At 44.1% G+C, this 24,611-nt stretch overlaps 1 protein-coding gene across 6 annotated transcripts in view; it reads left to right on the plus strand.

Moving 5' to 3' along the window:
* Window positions 1-24,611, plus strand: part of PCLO (piccolo presynaptic cytomatrix protein) — a gene marked incomplete at its 5' end in the record, with an annotated part of 250,781 nt that overhangs the window by 132,469 nt on the left and 93,701 nt on the right. For all 6 annotated transcript variants that reach the window (XR_014219941.1, XM_082222991.1, XM_082222992.1 and 3 more), the window contains 3 exons: window positions 1,233-6,213; window positions 6,632-8,643; window positions 20,625-22,827. Coding sequence is in view for 5 of the 6 variants with exons in the window: in XM_082222991.1 (XP_082079117.1) it covers window positions 1,233-6,213; window positions 6,632-8,643; window positions 20,625-22,827 (9,196 nt within the window). The remainder of the gene's footprint in view (window positions 1-1,232; window positions 6,214-6,631; window positions 8,644-20,624; window positions 22,828-24,611) is intronic.

Genomic DNA, 24,611 nt, shown 5'->3' on the forward strand with positions numbered 1-24,611 from the left:
CAGCCTATGCAAATTTCAGCATTTTAATTTCCATTTATCTCAGTGAGAGAAATGTCAAGCGTTTATGCCTCACTCTCCAGCTGAAATAAATAGAAATTAAAGTGCTTTAACTTTTCCTGAAGTGCACCCAATTTGTTTTGAATGACTAACTTTAATTCACACCACCGTTTTTACTGACATAGAATGACTAAAACAAGTCATAAATGACTAAAACAAGTCCATGCAGATTTGGTTTTGGTAGGTTCGTGTATACTGAAATGAACAAAGTTTGCCCAACTTCATTAATAAGTTCATGCATTCATGCCTATACTTACTTTCAAAACTGTTGTTTCCTACAAATTATCAAATTATCAAATATTAAGAGAAGAGTCTCTGTGATGTTAATAACACTGTCAAGTGTGATAAAAGACTTCCTTTAAATTATCTGTAACTGGTCATTGAGGTGCTGTAGATTCATTTGGTTGATCTTTGATATAGCACAGGAGAGCTTCATAGTATCCTAAAAGGTTTCAGGGTTTGGTGAACAGGTGAATACCACAACCTATGAATAAGCTTCAGTTAGAATCCATACATTTCTATTTTCCACAATGTTGTAAGAGGAGCTAAAAAACAAACAAACCCCTTGCCCTCCCAAATGCTGAGAAATATCATTTTAATGCTCCAAGGGCAATGGATATCAGTTTCCTCCCGCAATCATGAGGGTCCAAATCCTAGCCTATAAAAAACAACAGTACAATAAGTAAAATAGGTTTTGGGGGAAAGATGCCTATAATCATAGCAAATCTTCAAATCTTCCATATTTAATTTTCATTCTCCCACCAAGGTTGTCGAAAATAGATGATCTTTTCATGAATTTGCCAACCCCCTATTAAAACTATCCAAATTTGTGTTCATCACCAAATTTTCTTGATAATAATTTTTCCCCTATTTGCACTGCATAAAAGCTTGTCAGAATGAATTTCAGTTGAATTATTGAACAGAGCATAATTACATTTAATTGAAAAAGTCTTATTTCAAGTGGCATTTTTGTGATTAAAATTATTGGATAAGAGAATTAGTATATTTCTCCACTTCTAGTTTAGCGCTTTAACCTAACTGTTAAACTGTTTCTGTTAATTGACCATTTTTATCATGATCATAATAGATATTAACATTATTTTGGATGAGTGATGCTATTATTTAATTAGTTGAATCTGAATCTTAATATGTGTGTGCGCTCATATATATTTCAGGAAAAAGAAGATGACAAATCAGACACATCAAGCTCACAGCAGCAAAAAAGTCCACAAGGTCTAAGTGACACCGGTTACTCATCTGATGGCATCTCAAGTTCACTTGGTGAAATTCCCAGTCTTATTCCAAGTGATGAAAAGGATGTTTTGAAAGAAACTTGTATAAAAGAAAGCCTTTCACATGAAAGCAGCCCAACCAGTCCCTCCGATCTTGCTAAGCTAGAAAGCACTGTGTTATCCATTTTGGAAGCTCAAGCAAGTTCCCTCATTGAAGAGAAGCCTGGAAAGACCAAAGACCTTTATGGTGTCTATAGTGAGCAGGCAAAAGAGCCACATAGAGCAAAGTCCACACCTAGCACACAGGAATCTTACAGTTCTGATGAGGATTTGGCAAAAACAAATATTCAAGAAAAAGATGGAAGAGATTCTGCAGAGGTAAGTAAGCAAGGTGTATCTTCTCGGAAGGGGTACAAGCAGAAGACAGAAGCGACAGAAGATACATCGACAAGAAGGCAGCGCTATGACTCTGTAGAAGATAGCAGTGAGAGTGAGAATTCACCTGTCCCACGGAGAAAAAGACGGACCAGCGTTGGATCTTCCAGCAGTGATGAATACAAACCAGAAGACAGTCCAGGGTCAGGTGACGAGGAAGACTTCATTCGAAAACAGATCATGGAGATGAGTGCTGATGAAGATGCGTCAGGTTCTGAAGATGATGAATTCATGAGAAACCAGCTGAAAGAAATCTGTACAAGTGAGAGTCAAAAGAAGGAAGAAGTGAAAAGCAAAAAAGCAATAGCTGGAAAACATAAGAGGATGACGCGCAAAAGTAGCACAGGCTATGAAGAGGATGCCAGCAGACGCCATTCCTGGCATGATGATGATGATGAGACCTTTGATGAAAGTCCAGAACCAAAATACAGGGAAACAAAAAGTCAAGAAAGTGAAGAAATCACTGTAACGGGAGGAGGTCTTCGGCGTTTCAAAACAATAGAACTTAATAGCACAATAGCAAATAAATATTCTGAGGAATCTGAACAACCAAAGACAAGTCTATATTTTGATGAAGAACCAGAGTTAGAGATGGAGAGTCTTACAGATTCACCAGAGGATAGGTCAAGAGGAGAAGGGTCTTCAAGTCTGCATGCCTCCAGTTTCACTCCAGGTACATCTCCTACGTCTGTGTCATCCCTTGATGAAGATAGTGACAGCAGTCCCAGCCACAAAAAAATGGGTGGAGAAAGTAAGCAGCATCGTAAAGCCAGGCATCGTACGCATGGTCCTCTTCTTCCAACTATTGAAGATTCTTCCGAAGAAGAGGAGCTTCGGGAGGAGGAAGAGTTGCTAAAAGAGCAGGAGAAGCAACGTGAATTAGAGCAGCAGCAACAACAACAGCAACAGCAGCAAAGGAAGAGCTCTAGCAAAAAATCCAAGAAAGACAAGGATGAGCTCAGAGCCCAGAGAAGAAGAGAACGGCCAAAGACACCACCAAGTAACCTATCTCCGATTGAGGATGCTTCTCCGACAGAAGAATTGCGTCAGGCAGCAGAAATGGAGGAACTACATCGGTCTTCCTGTTCTGAATATTCCCCAAGTATTGAGTCAGATCCTGAAGCTTTTGAAATCAGCCCAGAAAAAATAATAGAAGTTCAGAAGGTTTACAAATTACCTACAGCTGTCTCTTTATATTCTCCAACGGAAGAGCAGCCTGTTGGGTTTGTCAAAGAAGAGAGCGGTCAAAAGCCTTTAAGAAGTGCTGAAGAGGTATATGAAGAAATCCTGCATACATCCCACAAAGCCAAGCCGCTTCCAGATGTAAATGAAAAAGACGAAGTGTTTGAGAAAGAGCCTTTATATGGTGGCATGCTAATAGAGGACTATATATATGAATCTCTAGTAGAAGATGCCTATAGTGGGGCTATGGAGGGTAGCCTCATGACAAGGCAAGAAGAGGGTGATGAATTTAGCCAACTGAAAGAAAAAACATCAGCGCCCCCAGATCAGATATATGGAGAACCTATGCAAAAGCCTACCAGCTTACAAAAGGACTATTACAGGATAGAGTCTTTGCATTCAGGTATGCCTCAAGAAGACATTGTGTCTAGCTCTTACATCATGCCAGAAAGTCATGAGATAATCGTACTGGACAGTGTGGCGCCATCTTCAAGTGACGAAAAACAGCTCTTGGATGCAGATGCTGCTTATGAGGAACTTATCAGGCGACAACAAATGCAGTTGACTCCAGGCTCCAGTCCTACCCAGCCATCTCCTGAATTAATTACAGTTTCAGATACAAAAACGAGCATATCCGGAGAGGTAACAGAAAGCACCTCCCTGACGTCAAGCACTATTTCATCCAGTTCAGACATACTTTCAGTAAGCTCTTCAGTGCTTCCTATTCCGGATGTCAAAATTACTCAGCACTTCACAACTGAAGAAATAGAGGATGAATATCTCACAGATTACGCCCGAGAAATTGAAGAAATAATTTCCCATGAAACATCCATATTGATGTACTCAGAGGCCTCAGAAAGTGCCACGTCCATTATACCATCAGATACGTCTTCCCTAACATCATCCACATCTTCAGTTTACACCACTGGTAGTTCTTCACCAGATGGCGTGATTTCAGGTTACATAGAAACAGTGGATGCTATTAGCAAGTTTCCAGATTCCGAAGGGACCAGCTCAGTGACCCAAGTTCCTATAAGTTCCACAAAAGAGTACTCTGAAGCTGCTAAGGAGACCCTTGAAGATCAGGTTATGGTTTCCCTTTCTGAAACTGAATCCTTTGTATCAGCCTCTGTAGAAACAAAGCCCAAGCCCTTAGTTTCTGTTTCTGATGCCATAGAAACGTTCCCACCACAAGATGAGAAAGCTGTAAAAGATGCTGCCAAGTTTGATGTTATGAAGGGACTTTATGAAGACAAACAGGCAAGACCTCCTGTGACCATAACAGGAAAAGCTTTAACAGATGCTACATCTGACCAGAAATTTACATGTACAGCTCCAGTATCCTCCTCTGCCATGCCTACAGTATCTGTGTTGCCATCTGCCATTTCTCCAGTTCCACCTGTTACACCCCAAACATTTTCATTTTACAAAAGCTCTTCTTTTGAGTCTCCAGCTCAGCCACCCCCACCACCCCCACCCCCACCTCCTCCACCTCCACCCCCACCTCCTCCACCTATTCTGCCCAAACCAGCTATTTATCCTAAAAGGAAACCCCTAGCTAAGGCTCCAGTGACCACAACTCCCATCCTAGTACCATCTGCCAGTGACGTCAAAACAGCGGAAGCAACATCTGCTATAAACATGACTGGACCACCCGTCACAAAAATGTACACATCGACACCCCCTCCTGTTCCTCCCAAGCCAGCTTCAATTCCAGCAGGACTTGTGTTCACTCACAGACCTGCCGAAATAATAAAGCCCCCTATTGCTCCCAAACCAGCAGTTCCTCAGCTACCGACCACTGTTCACAAGCCAGCAGAAACACAGCCAAAACCCGTGGGTTTGTCTTTCACCAGCAGTATGACTTTGAACTTGGTTTCCCCTGCAGATTATAAATTGCCATCCCCTACTTCCCCGCTGTCTCCACATTCTAATAAATCTTCCCCAAGATTGTCCAAATCCTCAGGGGAAACCTATGTTGTTATCACATTGCCCTCTGAGCCTGGCACTCCCACAGAGTCTATTACCAGTCAGGCAATTACCAGTTGGCCTTCAGGATCTCCCCCTAAAGAACAGGGTCCACGTGTTGTACAATCATTATTCACTCCAACTATGACTGCTCTGCAAATGCAAAGCATAAGTGATCGAAGCAAATATGGTTCAGGAGCTTTGCAATCTGTTTCTCCTGTTCCTGTCAGTGCACGGTCAGTTTTTGAGATAGCTCCTAGTTCAGCAACAGAATTAATATCAACAGAGGTTGCCAGGACTACAGTGTCTTTGCTCAAAAATGCTGGATTAGATAGTGTTTCCATAACCATACCCCCAGAGCCGGCACATATCATTGAACCACCCAGATATAGAGAGAATGGGAGATTCCATGTCTTTGGTGATGTCATTGATCTTCGCACCTTGACTAAAATGGATGTGGAAAGGGCAGGTAGCTGCATGGACCTATCTTCTGCTCCCACGGATGTGAGAAGGCAGATTATGGCAAGTGACACTTTGGGTCGGCCAGTAAGCACTGTTCAGCCAGCTATCATAAATCTCAGCGCTGCATCGACAGCTGGTATCTCTTTAGCACCAGTCACTGAAACATTTACAATAGTGACCTGCACAGCTACTGTAAGCTATAGTACAAGTACAGAAAGTCTTGTAGATCTGGGGCATGCGATGACAACTCCACTGCAGCTAACAACAGCAAAACATTTTGAGCCTGGACCTAGAGTAACAGGCGTCCAGGGACTCTCTGCAGACAGAGATGAGGTGCCAATAAATTTGTCCCTAGGTACTCCAGCCACATGGGGCACTACAAAGCCTGCTATGGTACCTCTTGTGGGTGTAACCAATGGTTGGACGGACGTTTCCACTACTCATGAACCAGTCGAGAGTGAAGTAGTTGATCTCAGCACCACAAAATCCCACCGAACCATGGTGACAGTGGATGAAACAACTTCAGGAATTGTTACCACTGTAATAGAAGATGATGAAAAACCTGTGGACTTGACTGCAGGGAGAAGGGCTGTTTGTTGTGATGTTATTTACAAGCTACCATTTGGCAGGAGCTGTACAGCTCAAGCCCCTGCCACAACACTACCTGAAGATCGTTTTGGTTATAGAGATGATCACTATCAGTATGACCGCTCAGGGCCCTATGGTTATAAAGGAATAGGAGGTATGAAACCTTCTATGTCAGATACCAATTTATCAGAGGCTGGACTTTTTATGTACAAAAGCAAGAATACCTTTGATTACCAAGTTGGGGCAACAGATGTAGCAGTAGACTTAACTTCTGGCAGAGTAACAACAGGTCAGTATGACAAGGCCTCAGATCTTACTTTGAAATATGGTAATGGTGTTGCTCATCTCATTTCAGGATGAATTATTTTTATTTTCTATTTTTTCTTCCCCTTTTTATTAAAATTTATGTTGGACATTGTGGCAAACTGCTGGGATTTATACATGCATTTTTATTTTTATTTTTTGTTTCTTCGTTATATAAATCGTTTTGCACAAAGAGGTAGCTGCATGTGCCTGCATGTTCAGGAAATGCTTCCCCCCCCCTTCCCTCCTGCACAGCTAATGTAGAGCATTAAAGTGAAGATTTGCATGCAGCTGCCCCCTGCTCTTCCGCTCGTTTAACTCATCTTGATGGGATGGCTTGCAGAACTCGCAAAAAAGGGCTTTGTTTTGAAAGACTGGACTATAACTCTGCCCTGTAATTTCAGGTGAAGTTATGGATTACTCAAGCAAGATTACGGGTCCTTACCCAGAGACTCGGCAAGTAATTTCTGGCATTGGGATCAGTGCACCTCAGTATTCCCAAGCACGAATAGTACCATCCATAGGATCCCCTTATGGCACTGGAAGTGTTTTGAGATCATCTAATGGAGTTGTTTATTCATCCGTTGCGACTCCAGTGCCATCCACATTTGCTATCACCACACAACCTGGTTCTATTTTCAGTACTTCCGTTAGAGACCTATCTGCTCTTCAGACAGTTGACACAATGCCCTCATTATCAAATTTACAACATAGCCAGGCACTTCCAAGATCATATGATTTCTTGACAACTGTAGCCTCTGAGAAAGAGGGTGCAATTACTGACATCGACATTGACCCAGGGTTGCAGCCTTTTCCCATGGAAGCCATTACTAGTGAGCCAACCAACTTGATGCCTGTTTTCACTACAGCTTCAGAAGCTTTTGTAGATATAATTGAGGATGAAGCTACACACCTCATTGCCCCCGAAGAAGGCAAACAGCAGCACCTTGACTTGGAGCGCGAACTTCTAGAGCTCGAAAAACTACAGCAGCAACGTTTTGCAGAGGAGCTTGAGTGGGAGCGTCAAGAAATTCAGCGGTTCAGAGAACAAGAGCAATTCATGGTTCAGAAGAAGCTTGAGGAGTTGCATTCCATGAAGCACCACCTCTTATATCAGCAAGAAGAGGAGAGGCAGGCACAGTTCATGATGAGGCAAGAAACATTAGCGCAGCAGCAAATGCACATTGAACAAATCCAGCACCTGCAGCAGCAACTCCACCAGCACTTGGAAGAGCAGAAGATCCAGCAGATCTATCAGTACAATTACGAACAGTCTGGAACTGTGTCTCCACAGACGACTACAGACCAAGTCATCCTTGAAGGCCAGTATGCTGCTGCCCCCAATGGGCAGTTTTGGGCTGGTGATGAAGCCACTACCACTGCTTCTGCTGTGCTGGGAATTGAAATTCCACAAAGCCAAGCCTGGTACACAGTTCAGTCAGATGGTGTAACTCAGTACATTCCCAGGCCTGGCCTGCTAAGCTCTGTCTCAGAGATGTCTCTTAAAGACGTGGATGTGAGAGAGGAAAAGCAGCTGAAAAAGAGGAGCTCCATGCCAAAGCTGCGTGGCCCATACGAGGAACTTGACGGAGCTCTGGAAGAAGAGCCTAGGTGTCTTAAAAAGATAGTGGAGAGCGGAGTTCAAACCGACGATGAGGATGGTGCGGACATGGGCTATGCAGACAGGAGGAGGAGAACAAAAAAGAGTGTGGATACAAGTGTTCAGACAGACGATGAGGACCAAGATGAATGGGACCCGACCAACAGGTCAAGGAGGAAAGCCCGTGTGGGGAAATACGAAGGTACCACTGAGGCAGACAAGCCTAAGCCGTTTCCCCAAGTCGCCAGTATTGCAGTGCAAACGGTGGCAGAGATATCCGTACAGACAGAGCCAGTAGGGACAATACGGACCCCTTCAGCAAGGGCCCACCTAGATGCAAAGGTAGAAATCGTAAAACACATTTCAGCTCCAGAAAAGACATACAAAGGAGGAAGTTTGGGGTGTCAGACAGAAACGGATTCAGACACCCAAAGCCCCCAATACCTCACAGCTACCTCCCCTCAGAAAGATAAAAAGCGCCCAACACCATTAGAAATAGGTTACTCTTCACACCTCCGGCCAGAACCCACACTTCAGGTAGCCCCTTCCCCTCCCAAATCTCCCAAAGTACTTTATTCTCCCATTTCGCCTGTATCTCCGGCTGCAGTTATAGAGTCGGCCTTTGTACCCTATGAGAAGCCTGTCCCTGAAGACCTTAGTCCTCAGAAGATTCTGCATTCTGAGGTCCCCAAGATTCCGCAGCTGAGCCCCAAGTCTGCGAAGGTGATGCAGCGCTCTCTGTCTGACCCCAAACCGCTGAGCCCTACAGCCGAAGACCCTTCCAGAGCACATTTCCCGTACACGGATGGTTTCTTGGTAAGACCCCTTCTTTCTTCAAAGTACAAGCTCATTTTGAGTGACATCCTATGTATTATAATAAGCACTGCTTCATTAACTTGATCTGTGTATGTGAATGGTAATTGGGCAATGCTGGCCCAATGAAGCTCTGGTACTTTTGAAACCTGATAGGAGGTGTTTATTTTATTCTTAATTAGACATGGAACTGCAAGGAAGGTGGAACATGGTGCTGCTTCAAAATAAAATGGGGAATACTTAAATGAGAGTTAATCCCAATGTTTATAGGAATCAATGTTGAAAGGGAATTTACTAGTTTCCTCCATATTTAAATTGTTTTCATATATTTCCTTTCAGAAATCTAGTAGCTTGGAATGCACATACATCCATGACTTCCATCAAGAAAGTGTGGTTATTTGCTAAGAAATTGGAATCGTAGAATTGTAGTTGGAAGGTACCCCAAGGGTCATCTAGTCCAACCCCCTGCAATGCAGGGATCTCAGCTAAAGCATCCATGACAGATGGCCATCCAAGCCATTAGTTCAGGTCCTAGCCTCTGGAGCAGCAGAAAACAAGCTTGCTCCATCTTCCATGTGACAGCCCTTGAGATATGAAGATGGCTATCGTATCTCCTATTCTCCAGGCTAAACATACCCAGCTCCTTCAACTGTTCCTCATAAGGCTTTCCAGACCCTTGGTTGCCCTCCTCCGCACACGTTCCAGCTTGTCAACATCCTTCTTAAATTGTGCTGCCCAGAATTGAACACAGTATTCCAAGTGTGGTCTGACCAAGGCACAATAGATGGGTACTATTATTTCCCTTGATCTGGACACCATACTTCTGTTGATGCAGCCTAGAATAGCTTTAGCTTTTTTGCTGCTGTATCGCACAGTGAGTTTTCACAAGTGCCAAAATGACGTTACTGTTGCCCAGTAGCAGTTGGTGTGGCAAGAAACCCACAAGCCCACCTTCCCAACATAGGCGCCACCACAACTTACCTGAACAGCACTGGGGCAGGCCAGAGCAGGGTGGCAGTAAGCTTGGGGTTGCATGGACATACTGGTAGAAACAGTCTGACTCTTCCAGCTGTGCATAGACCCAGCCTCACTGCTGCCCCGCCCTAGTACCCTCCAGGTAAACTGTGCAGACACACCAACAGTAGAGCTGGATTAGCTCTGCTGGCGCATCTGCACTTCCCTGACCTCATTGCCACCCTGTTCTGCCTCAGCCCAGTTCAGGTAAGCTGTAGCAGACGGGCTCCACAGCACTGCCCAGTGACAGCAGCTGCTATTGCCGTTGTCCCTTACCTTATTTCAAAGGGGACCTAATTCCCTAGCATGGCCGCCATGTGTTGTCTGAACATTGTAGGATCCCACAAAATGCCTAACATTCTTCCTTCCATAACTGTATATTCCATAGTAAAACAAAACATTTTTCCTGATTTCAGGATCTGTCAGTTAGGCCAAGTAGTGTTCCTAAGTAAATTGTGTTTCAAATGCTTTTTGTAAAGTAGTTGTTCATAAGTCTCCTTGTATTACTATGTCTTCAGCTCTCAGAGAAAGAAGTACTTTAGAAACGTTTTTTGCTGACAGGTAAACTGAGATAAACTTTAGTGTTGAGAAGTAACTTATAGATTTGCTTCCGCCACAGGATTTTAAACAATGAGACTATTTTTGAACTGGTTGCATCAAGCAAATCCTCCCAAATTTATCAATTCCTTGCATAATTTTAATCCCAAAATACAAAAGCAGCTGTTTTAGTTTTCGGAACCCTGCTTTCTCTTCACACTAAAGAGCTTGGGATATTACTAGTGGAATGATTGTTCCTAGTTTAAATATTATTTCTACCATTAGTCAATAAAAACAATCACCCTTAGGTGAACAACTTAAAGATTTAAGCAAACATCCTAAGCCTACTTGTGAGTCAGAGAATAGATTCATATTGTCTAGATCAGGGGTCTGCAACCCACGGCTCCAGAGCCGCATGTGGCTCTTTTACACCTTTGCCACGGCTCCGGGGCGGATACTAGCGAGGGGAGGAGGCGCATTGTGCGCCCCGACACTCCCCACTGTGGCGGGCGCTGTATTGGCTGTGACGTCACATGGGGCGGTGCGTGCGTTAGTCACTGCACCGTCCCGACATCAGCTTCCCACCCGCCCGCTACATTGTAAGGGGCATGTACGCTGGTCACTGCATTGAAAGGGGGCATGTACGCTGGTCACTGTTTTGAAGGGGAGTGAAGAACACATACACACACAAAAAGGTAACTTGTTAATTTAACGTTTATTTCTATGAGGAGGAGTAATTCTGAGGGGTCAAACAAAGAAATAATAAAAAAGTGACAAAAAAGTTATTTTTATAATGACGAGTTTTGCGGCTCCCAGGTTTTTTTTTTCCTTCGGAAACGGGTCCAAGTGGCTCTTTTTGTCTTAAAGATTGCAGACCCCTGGTCTAGATATTACATATATTACATATATTACAGTTGTATAAGTAAAATTGGTTTGCCCAAGCTTGCCCATCATGTAAGAACATGGGCTGATACTGGATTTGAACCATAGCTGTCAACTTTTCCCTTTTCTTGCGTGAAATCCTATTCGGAATAAGGGAATTTCCCTTAAAAAATGGAAACGTTGACAGCTATGATTTGAACCCACTTTACCAGTTCCAAAAACATGGTACTCGCTCATCTGGAACTAAGTGGCATTCTGTTGTTCTAAAGCAGGCTTCCTCAACCTCAGCCCTCCAGATGTTTTTGACCTACAACTCCCATGATCCCTAGCTAGCAGGACCAGTGGTCAGGGACGATGGGAACTGTAGTTTCAAAACATCTGGAGGGCTGAGGTTGAGGAAGCCTGTTCTAGGAGCAGGAATACTGGGAAAGGGAGGCTATATGAGGCTGTGGTCAACCTTTCCCTGATTTTACATGGTTTACATATCTTGATATGGCATAGGGGTGCCAACTTGCCCTCAGGATTGTGGGCGCCCACCGCAATGTGGACATCACATGCACTACGTGCAAGGTACGTGTGGCAGCAGCTCCTCTTCCTCCTTCTCCGTGGGGAGGGGCTTGGACTCAGAGAGATTCTGCCTCCATGTCTGAGGCAACCCCCCGCGCTTGGAAAAGTGTGCCTCGCTCACTGGCTGCGGAGGGCGGAGCTGAACTATTTTTTTCTTGGAGACAGTGCTGCCTCCTGCTGGCTTTTCTCATTGACTTTGTGGGTGCCCGGCTTCTAGTATTACAGTGGTGCCTCGCAAGACGAAAAGAATCCGTTCTGATAAGCGGCTTAGCGGCTTAGAAAAAGGGGGGGAGGGGGAAAAACCAGCAGGAACTCACAAGACATTGTCATCTTGTGAAGCAAGCCCATAGGAAATTCATTTTGCGAAGCACCTCCAAAACGGAAAACTCTTTCGTCTAGTGAGTTTTCTGTCTTGCGAGGCATTCGTCTTGCGGGGCAGCACTGTATATTATTGTGGGTGCCCAGGTATCCACGGCCCCTGGAGTTGGCTCCTATGTCAAGTCAAGCATTCATTTGTCACTTTGCATGCCTTTATGTAACCTTCAAACATCAGTAAATGAGTGCAAATGTTTGGGGGTTGATTCACCCTTGCAGGGGTGTTAACTTTATTGAGCAATGACTAGAAATCAGCCAATTCAAGTTCCAATAATATAATAAAGATAGGAGTATATTGCTTCTTTGTCGTGTTTTCTGTATTGAGTGCTTTGTAGTGAATGTTAACAGTGAAATTCTTTCTAATTACAGCATTTTACTTAGAACAAGGAACTATGGGTATAGAATCTATTGTGCCTTGGATTAAGCTCCATATAATTAATAATCTTTATTCAGTTGGTAGCTGTGCAAATCCTCTTCTGGGGAACCCAAGTCTCAAGGGAAGGTATCCAGGAAAAGTGCCAAAATCTGTTGGCACATCTGTTCCATTTGGAAACAGGGCAAACTTTTGCCCTTAACATCCTCTGAGGGAATAATTGTTTGGGAAACGTCCAGTTTGGAAGCATGGCAAACATTTTATCAGTTTGCCTCTGTTTAGATTCATGCCAAGTGTTCCTGCCCCAAACAAACAGATGCACACATATACCCCAAAGGGAGTTTTTAACAGTCTTTGCATGAACAAGGAGTAGCAGACCAGAGGGCAGAAATCCTTATGCATCCCCTAGTTTTTAAAGGTTAGATGCTCAATCCAAACCAGAGTTAAGCATTTTTAGGACTCATCTATTTCCATGTAGAAGAGTTGAGCCTTTCCACTGAAATGAAGAAATAAACAGGAATTTGGTGTGCTTCACTGTGGCTGGATATTGCCCTATTTAGATTTGTTTTCCTAACCATCCTGAAAACTTTACACAGTTTGTAAAGCCAAAGCCATGAATACAAAGTGAACAATATACCGTATTTTTCGCCCCATAGGACGCACCGCCCCATAAGACGCACCTGGTTTTTTTGGGGGGGAATAAAGAAAACAAATTTATTTCCCCCCCCCCCCGGCGTGGGGCTGGCGCGGGGGAAGCCCAAGCTTCCCCCAGCCCCCAGAACAGGCTGCTGCCTGCAAGCCTCGCGCGCCCGGCAGGACCTTCCGGCAGGCGCGGGAGGCTTGCGGACACCTTCCCAAAGCATGGGGCGTCCTCGATAGGGCTCCCCGTGCTTCGGGATGCAGGCTGCCGCCCCAAGCCTCACGAGTCCGGCAGGACCTTCCGCCAGGCGCGGGAGGCTTGCGGACACTCGCCCGAAGCACAGGGCATCCTCCGGAGGGCGCCCCGTGCTCCGGGCTGCAGGCTGTGGCCCGCAAGCCTTGCGAGCCCGCGGGAACTCCCGCCGGGCTTGCAAGGCTTGCGTATAGCTTCCTGAAGCCTGGAGAGCGAGAGCGGTCGGTGCGCACGGACCCCTCTCGCTCTCCAGGCTTCAGCGAAAGCCTGCATTCGCCCCATAGGACACACACACATTTCCCCTTCTTTTTTGGAGGGGAAAAAGTGCGTCCTCTAGGGCGAAAAATACGGTAACATAGGAGCCAACTCCTAGGGGCTGCCATTCAAATTGTGTCTGTGCACCACATCATGTGATCAATTATGTAGTGCAGGGTTTACTTGCCCCCCCCCCAATATTTTATTCAACTTGACACCCATGCAATAAAACATTTAAACACATCACTTCTTGACTAATCCAGAACAAGGACCAAACTAAAAGCAGTGGCTGCGTATGCACCATACATTTAAAATATGATTCTCTCCCCCAAAGAATCATGGGAACCTTAGTTTGTGAATTGTCGCTCTGTGGTGGACAGACTACAGTTCCCAGGATTCTTTGAGGGATGCTTTAAATGTAAGGTGTGCACGCAACTTTGAAAGCAGTTAACATGTGCATGAAGAATCAGGACCTCAGCAGTTAGGGAGAGTTTTTCAATCCTCATTCTATGATCTCAGTGAAATGCCCACCCTTCCCCTTTAGCTTCTACTAGTTCCAGGAGGCAAGCCTCCATTGATCCCAATAGCAAATGAGGAGGGGGATTTTCACCCTGATCATAGCCAACCAGGAACCTCTCCATTTGCTGTGATCTTGATCCTGCTGCACACCTCACCCTTTGCAATGACTGTTTACATTGGGGGGGGCATGCGTTCAGTTGCTTTCACACAACCACATTTAATTTGTCCCTGTATTAAACTATTCAAGAGCCTTCACACATGTCTGTGCCTGCTCAGAATGCGCGAGAAGTGAAATCACTTTTTTAATAATAATAATAAAAATTACTTCCATCTCAAAATACCTTTGCATGCAGACAGCTTTTCACAACAGGGAAGATGTTCCAAGTTAAGCATTCCAGATGGGGGGGAGATGTTGACGCAGGATTGGATCCAGTCAAGTGAGCTTCCATGTGCAGTTATGATGTAGTGCCATCACTTTCTTGGGGTTTTAGTCTTGTTTTAAATGTCTCCATTGTCTTTGCATTTTTAACTGCTTGTAATTATTTTATGTGTAGATTGCCATCAGATGGTGGTTTAGAAGGTGGTTAATACAGTGGTGCCCCGCAAGACGAATGCCTCGCAAGACGGAAAACTTGCTAGACGAAAGAGTTTTCCGTTTTGGAGGTGCTTCGCAAAACGAATTTCCTGTGGGCTTGCTTCGCAAGACGACAATGTCTTGCGAGTTCCTGCTGGTTTTTTTCCCTTTCCCCCCCTTTTTCTAAGCCGCTAAGCTGCTTATCAGCTGATCCGATCAGCTGCTGATCCGATCAGCAGATAAGCCGCTAATAGCGCTAATCCGCTAATCTTTCAATGGGCTTGCTTCACAAGACGAAAAAACCGCTAGACGAAGAGAATCACAGAACGGATTCTTTTCGTCTTGCGAGGCACCACTGTAGTAATAATAATGCATGCCATTAATTTCTAAACATTGCAATGTACCTTAGAACCTGTCCAGCAGCAGTCAGGGACACTTTCACCTGGGGGCTCAGGGGTGGTTCTGTCTCTCCTTTAGAGACTGGGCTCCTGTGATGGGATGATGAGCTGCTTGTGCGTAAAAACGTAGTCCCTCAGAGTTTGTGCAAATCCACAAACCTCTGTCTGTGACGGAGCTCCTCAGACATGTCTCCTCTAGTCACTTGCAGATTCCGACAGTGGTTGTTTTCGGAATCGTTTCCAGCATAAAAGCTCCTTAACGGAAACACGTCTTCTGGACTCGCGGCGTGACAGCTTCCGGCGAGGAATGGGTCTCCCTATGGGAGCTTCAGACACCCCCCCCCCCACTGTTCTCGCTGGACGTGTCCCTGAGCCCTCCCTCTTGCTCGCTTTCCCTCAGAGATCCACCTCTTTCCCTGCTGGTTCCTGCTTTAGCTGCTGAGTCTCTCTCAGCCTCCATGAGACTTTCCACCAGAGACTCACCTCTCCCCCTGCTGGTCCCTGCTTCAGCTGCTGAGTCCCTCCCAGCCTCCGTGAGCCCTTTCCCCACCTGTTCCTCCGATGGCAGTTCCCTGACAGCTCCCTTACTGTAGGGCAGGACACTTGCCAGCCTCCCCTGAGGATCCCTGGTCTTCTGCAGCTGTTGTGCTGCACTTTTCCTGAGTCCCACCAATATCTGGGGGGGGGGGGTCCAGATCATTGGAGGAGGAATCTAGCATGGGCAGGACATGAGGCAGAAGACCAAGATTGAAAGAAAGGCTCTCCTTTGCCTTCCTGGTAAGATCAGGGCAGAGGTGAAATTGTATGCTTGTATGTGACTGCCTGTGACCATGAAATTGCTCATATTTCCACAACCCTACAGGAGTGTAATAACACACAGTTTACTGAATGACCAGAAGATACTAATGGCCATGAGGTTTTTAAGTGTAGCCTGCAAATTTATTCAAATCTTCCCTTTATTCCTATTAATTTATTGCAGTATTCATAGCCTGAAATGAGCAATAAATTGTGAGTCAGGTGACACCAGAAGGGTCTGTTGTTCACAGTGCATAATATCATGAAATAAAACATTTTCTAGGATAAGTTGATAGACAGTTGGTAATTTGTGCTTGTACATGAAAAAAAATATCAAGAGCAAGTCTTGTTTTGTAAAAATTCAGTCATTCGTTGGCAAGTTTCTACTGAAATGTACAATATCTACGGTGACACAAGATAGCTAAACAATGAAAAACTACTGAACAATATTTTGATAAGCATGTAGTGGATCTAGTAAAAAGAAAAAGAAAATGAAAAATGTTCAGGTGTAGATTTCCATCTGGGGAAAGGGGGCTTGTGAAAGGGTTTCACATTCATAGGAATGCTTCAAATCAATATTTCTCCTAAATGGTGAACTTTTAAATCAGCAGTAACTAACCTGTGGCCCCCTAATTGCTGTAAAGACTGCCAGCTCCCACCAGTCCCCAGCCAACATGACCAGGGGTCAGTGGTTACGGGAATTGCAGTTCAGCAACATCTGGAAGGTCGTAAGTTTTAAAAAGCAAATGTTTGTGGCCTTCTATTGTAATATTGCATCACATTATTATTATTATTATTATTATTATTATTATTATTATTATTATTATTATTGCTGCTGCTGCTGCTGCTGCTGCTGCTACTACTACTACTACTACTACTACTATTTGATCCAGCATGTATTGTCCATCTTCCTGTGGAACTGTAGTACATAGTGCTGCTGTTACATTCATGGGAGTTACAGAATGGTATTTTCCAGGAGGTTCCTGATCAAACTTAGGAGCATATATTTGCTTATGTACATTACTTCATTTCTCATGATCCCTGGAAACTGAATAGGTGAACTGCCTCCACTGAAAAGGATTACACATGTGAACCAACCCTTAGTTTTCAAAAGAAGCCTGTGTTGTCATATAACTTGGGATGCCAGCTTTATAGGATACATGGATGGAATCCACATAGATGATACTGGATAAAATAGGGTGTCCTCAATTGCTCACTTTGTGTAATCTGGCTAGGAGGTAGAAGACCCTGGTCATAGCTCCTGGGGTTTGAAAGTTTCCAACTATGGGAGGTGTTTCTTCACTAAGGTGACATAGTTATTTCTGGCTCTGCTGAAATTTTTCACTAAGCTCCCCATCTGTAGTCAGTTCCCCTTTTTATGAAAGGAGTCCCTGTTTTACCTGCTTCTTTTATTACAATTTTGAAAAAATGGAAGGTGTTAAGGGGTCCCTTAACAGATGCAAATCTAGATCAACAAAAGAAGAGCAACAAGTAGGAAGTCACTGGACAGGTGGCTAAAATCAAATCAGTAACTCAATTTGAAAGATCCCAAAATGCATTAGGAGTTATTCCGTATTCCATATTAAAGCTTGGCTGTTACACAAAAAAGAAGCAGTTGGACGTGTTAGCATTTCCTATCACATGCCTGGTTCCTCTAATTCGGTAGATGCCTGACCTCATCAACAGTTCTGTCAAACTGGAAAAGACAAAATAACCAACATTCTGGCTCTCTATCAGGACTGCAAATAATGTATGTTAAGGGGTCCTAAATGTATGTATTTCCATTAATAATACATGTTGATTTGGACTGGTGAAATCAAAGCAGTTCCAAAGGTGGGTTTTAAGTAGCACAAAATCACCCTCCAATTTCAGAAGATTGTTAAATCATTATTGAATCATTAAGCAAGTATATTATCCATGCTGATGCCAAATAAGCATGGAATACTCAAAACAATACTTAATTGGACTAAATACACTGTTTAAAATATGCAAAGCCAGCTGAGTTAATTGGGTTAGAGTTTGGTTAACCCAGATAAGAGAGGTCATCGCCATTTAAATAATGCTTCATTTGGGGTATTTATACTGCTTCTCATACCTAGGAGGGAGGCTCAGACTGTTGGGCACCACTTCCCAAAGGCTCACCAACAGGAAAGGCACATAGACGGGAGCATTGAGCTCTTTATCTGTGTCTGTACCTGCCGGGAGGTTAGAGCTCCAATCACCTGGGACACACGGACGCAAACCTCTGCATATCCCTCCAGCCCAGAACCAGCTCTGAGCTATTTTATTTATTTTATTGCTTTATTTATTAGATTTATCCGTTGCTGTATCTTGCCCAGGGCAACCCAAAGCGACTTACAACCTAACAGATGGACAGTAAACCCCACACAGATACATTAGAATCATAGAATCATAGAATCATAGAGTTGGAAGAGACCACAAGGGCCATCAAGTCCAACCCCCTGCCAAGCAGGAAACACCATCAGAGCACTCCTGACATATGGTTGTCAAGCCTCCGCTTAAAGACCTCCAAAGTAGGAGACTCCACCACACTCCTTGGCAGCAAATTCCACTGTCGAACAGCTCTTACTGTCAGGAAGTTCTTCCTAATGTTTAGGTAGAATCTTCTTTCTTGTAGTTTGGATCCATTGCTCCGTGTCCGCTTCTCTGGAGCAGCAGAAAACAACCTTTCTCCCTCCTCTATGTGACATCCTTTTATATATTTGAACATGGCTATCATATCACCCCTTAACCTCCTCTTCTCCAGGCTAAACATGCCCAGCTCCCTTAGCCGTTCCTCATAAGGCATCGTTTCCAGGCCTTTGACCATTTTGGTTGCCCTCCTCTGGACACGTTCCAGTTTGTCAGTGTCCTTCTTGAATTGTGGTACCCAGAACTGGACACAGTACTCCAGGTGAGGTCTGACCAGAGCAGAATACAGTGGCACTATTACTTCCCTTGATCTAGATGCTATACTCCTATTGATGCAGCCCAGAATTGCATTGGCATTAAAGCCAAGAGGAAAGAGGAATACATTAAAGACATCCCCACCCACTTCTAAAAGGCCAAAGACCTGGTTATAGAGGAAAGTTTTTGCCCTGTGCCTAATGATGGCACCAGGTGACCCTCCCTGGGGAGAGCATTCAAGCAGTGTTAGAAAGAAATATAAGCTAGGCGCCAAATGGTTCCTTAAACCAGGGTTAGACTCTGCAAAACAGAATGACTAGTTACCATTTGGGGGCCATTTTTCACTACGACTTTTTGGTCCCTGGATTGTGCAGATAAAATAAAACTGATGGAATTCTACAGGATGTGGTATTAGTGTGTGTAAACAGTCAGGATCCATGGATCCCCAGGCATGCGCCTCCAGATGGTGGAGATGTCATCCTGGCGACTGGGCATCTTCACTTGGTCATAAACTGGCTGTTACATAGGAGCAGTCCTTGCACAAGGTATATCTAGCCCAACAGTGTGTTCCTAACCACAGTTATGCCTCCAGAAGGTTCCATAGACAGATATGAAGGCAATGCCCCTCTGTCACTCAGCTACTGGTACTCAGCCATACAGGTTCCATGGCTTATAACCATGGATAGATCTATCTGCCATGGATTTGTCTTCTATTAAGACTGTGATGAACATCATATCCTGTGGCTGCGAGTTCCATACATGAATTTTGTATTAGGTGAAGTACCGTATTTTTCGTTCTATAAGATGCACTTCCCCCTCCTAAAAAGTAAGGGGAAATGTGTGTGCGTCTCCTGGAGCGAATGCAGGTGGGAGGCTCTGCTCAGCGCTCCCTTTAAAGAGGAGGGTGAAGGAAAAGCTTTTTAAAGGGAGCGCACCTCTTGGGGGAGCCTTCCTCCCCCAGCCCAGGAGAGGCTGCACGCGGCTGTCCCATAAGCCAGGACAGCGCAGCGATCCCACTTGCTTTCCTGGCTTCTGGCTTAGCTGCGCTCAGCCTCTTCCGGGCAAGGGGAGCCTTCATCCCGCTGCCCGGGAGAGGCTGCGCACGGCTGTCCCATAAGCCAGGACAGCAAGAGGCTATCCCAGAAGCCAGATCCCTCTTGCTGTTCTGGCTTCTGGGATTCAGATTTTTTCTTCTTCTTGCTTTCCTCCTTCAAAAACTAGGTGCGTCTTATGGTCTGGTGCGTCTTATAGAGCGAAAAATATGGCACTTGGTTTTATCTGTCCTGAATCTAATGGATGACCCTGATTTCTCCCATTCCCACCACCCTTCTGAGTAATACCCCTCCCCACCTTCTCACTATATAGAAGGATCTGGCAACTTCTGTTTCAGTGTATCTGAAGAAATGTGCATGCACACGAAAGCTCATACCAAGAACTAACTTAGTTGGTCTTTAAGGTGCTACTGGAAGGAATTTTTTTATCCTGATTTCTGTTGTTATGACAGTGAGAAAAAATTGTCTCCATTCACTTTTTGCAAATGGCATCATTTAGTAAATTTGTGTTGTGTGTCCTTTTAATCATATTTTCCAAACTAAGAAGCCCCAAGTGCTTTAGGCTTTCCTTTTAGGGAAGGTGCTTCCTCCAGCCTTTTGAACAGTTTCTTTGTACTTTTCTACATGTTGTCCAGCTCTGTGCTTTTTTTTTTTTTTGAGATGGGGTGGCTAGAACTGGACACAGTCCTGCTTTGCAGCCTCTTTGGGACCACAAAACATGAGTTTAGTCAAGCATCTAGTAGTACATTTGGATGGGTTGTTTTTGGCTTGGAAGATCACAAGTTGGCCCATATTTGTCCATTTATCTAAAATAATTATCCTGTGGTTTTTTCTTATGCCGCAGACTAAAGGATCTTCAAGTGTATCAGCATCAGGAATGCAAAAGAAGGTCAAGAGGACTCTACCCAACCCACCACCAGAAGATGTTGCAGTAGGGACACAATCTGCCTTCACTACTGTGGGATCAGTTTCACGCCGGAGGATCTGTAGAAGCAATACCATGGCCAGAGCTAAAATCCTCCAGGATATAGACAGAGAACTGGATCTGGTAGAAAGAGAGTCAGCCAAGCTTCGGAAAAAGCAAGCAGAGTTAGATGAGGAAGAGAAAGAAATAGATGCAAAACTTCGGTATCTAGAGATGGGCATCAATCGGCGGAAAGAGGCATTGCTAAAAGAACGAGAAAAGAGGGAGCGTGCCTATCTTCAAGGTGTAGCAGAGGAGCGCGACTATATGTCTGACAGTGAGGTTAGCAGCACCAGGCCCACGAGAATAGAATCTCAGCATGGGTTGGAAAGACCAAGGACTGCGCCCCAAACAGAATTTGACCAGTTTATCCCCCCACAAACCCAACCAGAAACACAGTTTGCAACTCCTACGAGTCCTTATACTCAGTATCAGTACTCTTCACCTGCCCTTCCCACTCAAGCACCAACTCAGTACTCCCAGCCGTCTCATTACCAGCAGCAGCAACCTTTATATCAACAGCAGGTTTCTCCTTACCAGACCCAGTCAGCATTCCAGACTGTGGCAACCATGTCCTTCACGCCACAGGCTCAGCCTCCACCAACCCCACAGCCTTCCTACCTTTCCTCACAGCTAATGGTGATCCCACAGAAAACAAGGCAGGCTTCGTTATATCTGGAGCCTAAGATAACAACGAACTATGACGTGATTCGCAACCAGCCTCTCATGATAGCCCCTGCATCTTCTGACAACACATATGTCGTGTCCCATTTGGGTAGTAAATACAGTACCTTGGACTTAAGGATGGGGCTCGATGAGAGGAGCAGCATGGCCAGTAGTCCCATCTCGAGCATATCTGGTGACTCCTTCTATGCAGATATTGACCACCATGCGCCACGTAATTATGTGCTGATTGATGATATTGGAGACCTCACTAAAGGGACGTCAGCTCTGAGCTCTGCTTATGGTCTACATGAGAAGGATCTGACCAAAACCGATCGGCTGCTTCGAACGACTGAGGCGCGAAGAGTGCAAGAAGTCTCAGATTTCCTCGCACCGCTGCAGACTTCTTCTCGGTTGCACAGCTACATGAAAACTGATGACGATCCCATGGAAGACCCTTATGAACTGAAGCTGCTGAAGCATCAGATCAAGCAGGAGTTCCGAAGGGGTGCTGAAAGCCTGGATCACCTGGCAGGCCTTTCACAGTATTACCATGCAGATACTAGCTACAGACATTTCCCCAAATCTGAGAAATATAGCATAAGCAGGCTTACCTTAGAGAAGCAAGCTGCCAAACAGCTTCCAGCCGCCCTTCTTTACCAGAAGCAGTCAAAGCATAAGAAGGCCTTGATTGATCCCAAATTATCTAAATTTTCACCCATTCAGGAAAGCAGGGACCTTGAGCTTGATTATTCAACCTACTTGACTTCAAGCACATCATCTCTTGGCGGCATTACTTCCAGAGCAAGGCTCCTCCAAGATGATATAACGTTTGGCCTTCGAAAAAATATCACAGACCAGCAGAAGTATATGGGGCCAACTCTCTCACATTCTCTTGGCACAAGCCTTGGGGCTGCACTGAGTACAACAATGAGATCCACATTACATGATGATTCTGACAAATCTTACAGCAGTGGCAGCAGATCCAGACCTTCTTCCCGACCGTCATCCGTCTATGGGCTTGATTTATCGCTAAAAAGAGATTCTTCAAGCTCATCTTTAAGACTGAAGGCCCAAGAGGCTGAACCACTAGACGTTTCCTTCAGTCACGCAGCCCCCTCTGGAAGAACTAAACCCACGAGTCTACCCATAAGTCAGAGCAGGGGCCGAATCCCAATAGTAGCGCAGAATTCAGAAGAAGAGAGTCCCTTAAGTCCTGTGGGTCAGCCAATGGGAATGGCAAGAGCAGCAGCCGGGCCATTGCCACCTATATCCGCAGACACTAGGGACCAGTTTGGATCAAGCCATTCATTGCCCGAAGTCCAGCAGCATATGAGGGAAGAATCACGAGCTCGAGGCTATGACCGGGATATAGCCTTCATCATGGACGACTTCCAGCATGCCATGTCAGACAGTGAAGGTAAACTAGACTTCAGACTGCTTTATCGCTCCCACAACACAAATCCTCATTTCTATGCATGTGTCTGATTTCATAATCTTTCGGGGACTAATTCTTCTTCTTTTCTTTTTGGCATTCTTTTTCTGTGTGTGTGTATATATATATATGTACGTATGTGTGTGTATATAGATAGATATTCTTTTCATTTGGTCGGCTGATTTAACTCTGTGCTCAGATTCTGGATGGGTACATGGATAGACTTGCATGTTCCAGTTGTATTTATTTTTTCTTTTAGTTTGCGTGTGCATTTTTTTGCACTCCACTTTTGTTATATGTATTTTGGCTGGGATTTTCAGAAGCAATAATTCAGGATTGGTTTGTCTTCTTCCATTGTGTTTAGTGGAATAAGCTTCTGCTAAAATCAAGAGAGGCTGAAAATACCACCCAAAATAAATATAGTCTTCATAAAACTGTGACCCATCCTTTTGTTAATGTGAAAAGATCTTCTGTGCAATAAGCTTGCTGCAAACCTTCAGCAATCCCAAAATTTCCAAGAGCCATAGAGCACAGTTTACAAACAAAATCCTTTATGAAAGTAATTCCCTTATATATTTCAAATCATTGTTTTAATCCCCGATGGAATCATGGGTAGAAGCAAAATTGTTATGATGGGGTATTGTATTTTTAGAGACTTCGTTACTGCGCCTTTATAATTGCATCTTCGTAAAGTGTATGCTGTTATGTATGGATTTTTGTAAATTAAAAGTATGATGATATGATATTGTTCAGATGTCAGGCTCAATAAGCTTCCCCAGTAAACTTTTCTCATTAAACTTTCACAGATAACTTCAATGCTATCCATATGTATAAATGACCCTATATAAACTATAACCTGTACCTCAGACATATAAGCATGTTTTTTAAGTGATTCTATTCATGTGTGGTTATTGCATATGCTTTTCCAAGTATTGGGATGAGTCTGAGAGGAGGAGGCAGGTAGGATGGGACAGGAAAATCTAAGTAGGGAAACCACTTCTTAAAAGAAAATAATAAAAGTCCCAAGTAAATGTTCAAGTACGTGGTGGGTTGGGAAGTCTACAGGCAACTGCACAAGCCTATCTCACACAGATGCACACAAAGGTGTTTTTTCTATAAAAAAAAGAAAACGAAAAAGAAATACTAAATGTTACTTTTTAAAAAGCAAAGAAAAATGTTATGCTGATGTTAAATATTAAACTGTAAGTTGTGTATCAGCATGGTTGGAATTGAGTAAAGTTTATAACATGTTTTAATACTGTTTCAGAAGCCATTTCCAAAAGACGTTTTGAAAGTTAATGAATTTTACACGTTTTCTTTGTATGTGCTCTGTTGAGTTTTTGTGCATATTGTCCAATAAAAATACACTGCATGCCCTGTTGTGTTTGCTAATAGCCGTGATTACTGTGGAAGAAATACTTGCTGAAGTTACTCCCTTCACACTTTCTTATCTACTTCAGTACCATTACTTCCTTCCTTCAGTTCACTCTGAAAATAGAATCATAATAGATGTGAATATTTGATATAAAGCTTTTCCCCTCCGAATGACCTGGAATTTGCCCCATCTCACCGAAGTATAAAACAGGAGGTTGGATCCAGAGAAAGTTAGTTGCATTTAAATGCCATTGAGATCAACAGTACCTAAGTTAGCCATGACGTATGCTTTTGCACCAATTTCAAGGGTACCTAAATTTGGTTTACACTACAGTCCAATATTCACTGACCTGGGAGTAAGTCCCATTGTATTCAGTGGATACTTACTTTTGAGT

This window comes from Podarcis vaucheri (assembly GCF_965113315.1).
Source record: "Podarcis vaucheri genome assembly, chromosome: 5".
In the NCBI taxonomy this organism is placed as follows: domain Eukaryota; kingdom Metazoa; phylum Chordata; class Lepidosauria; order Squamata; family Lacertidae; genus Podarcis; species Podarcis vaucheri.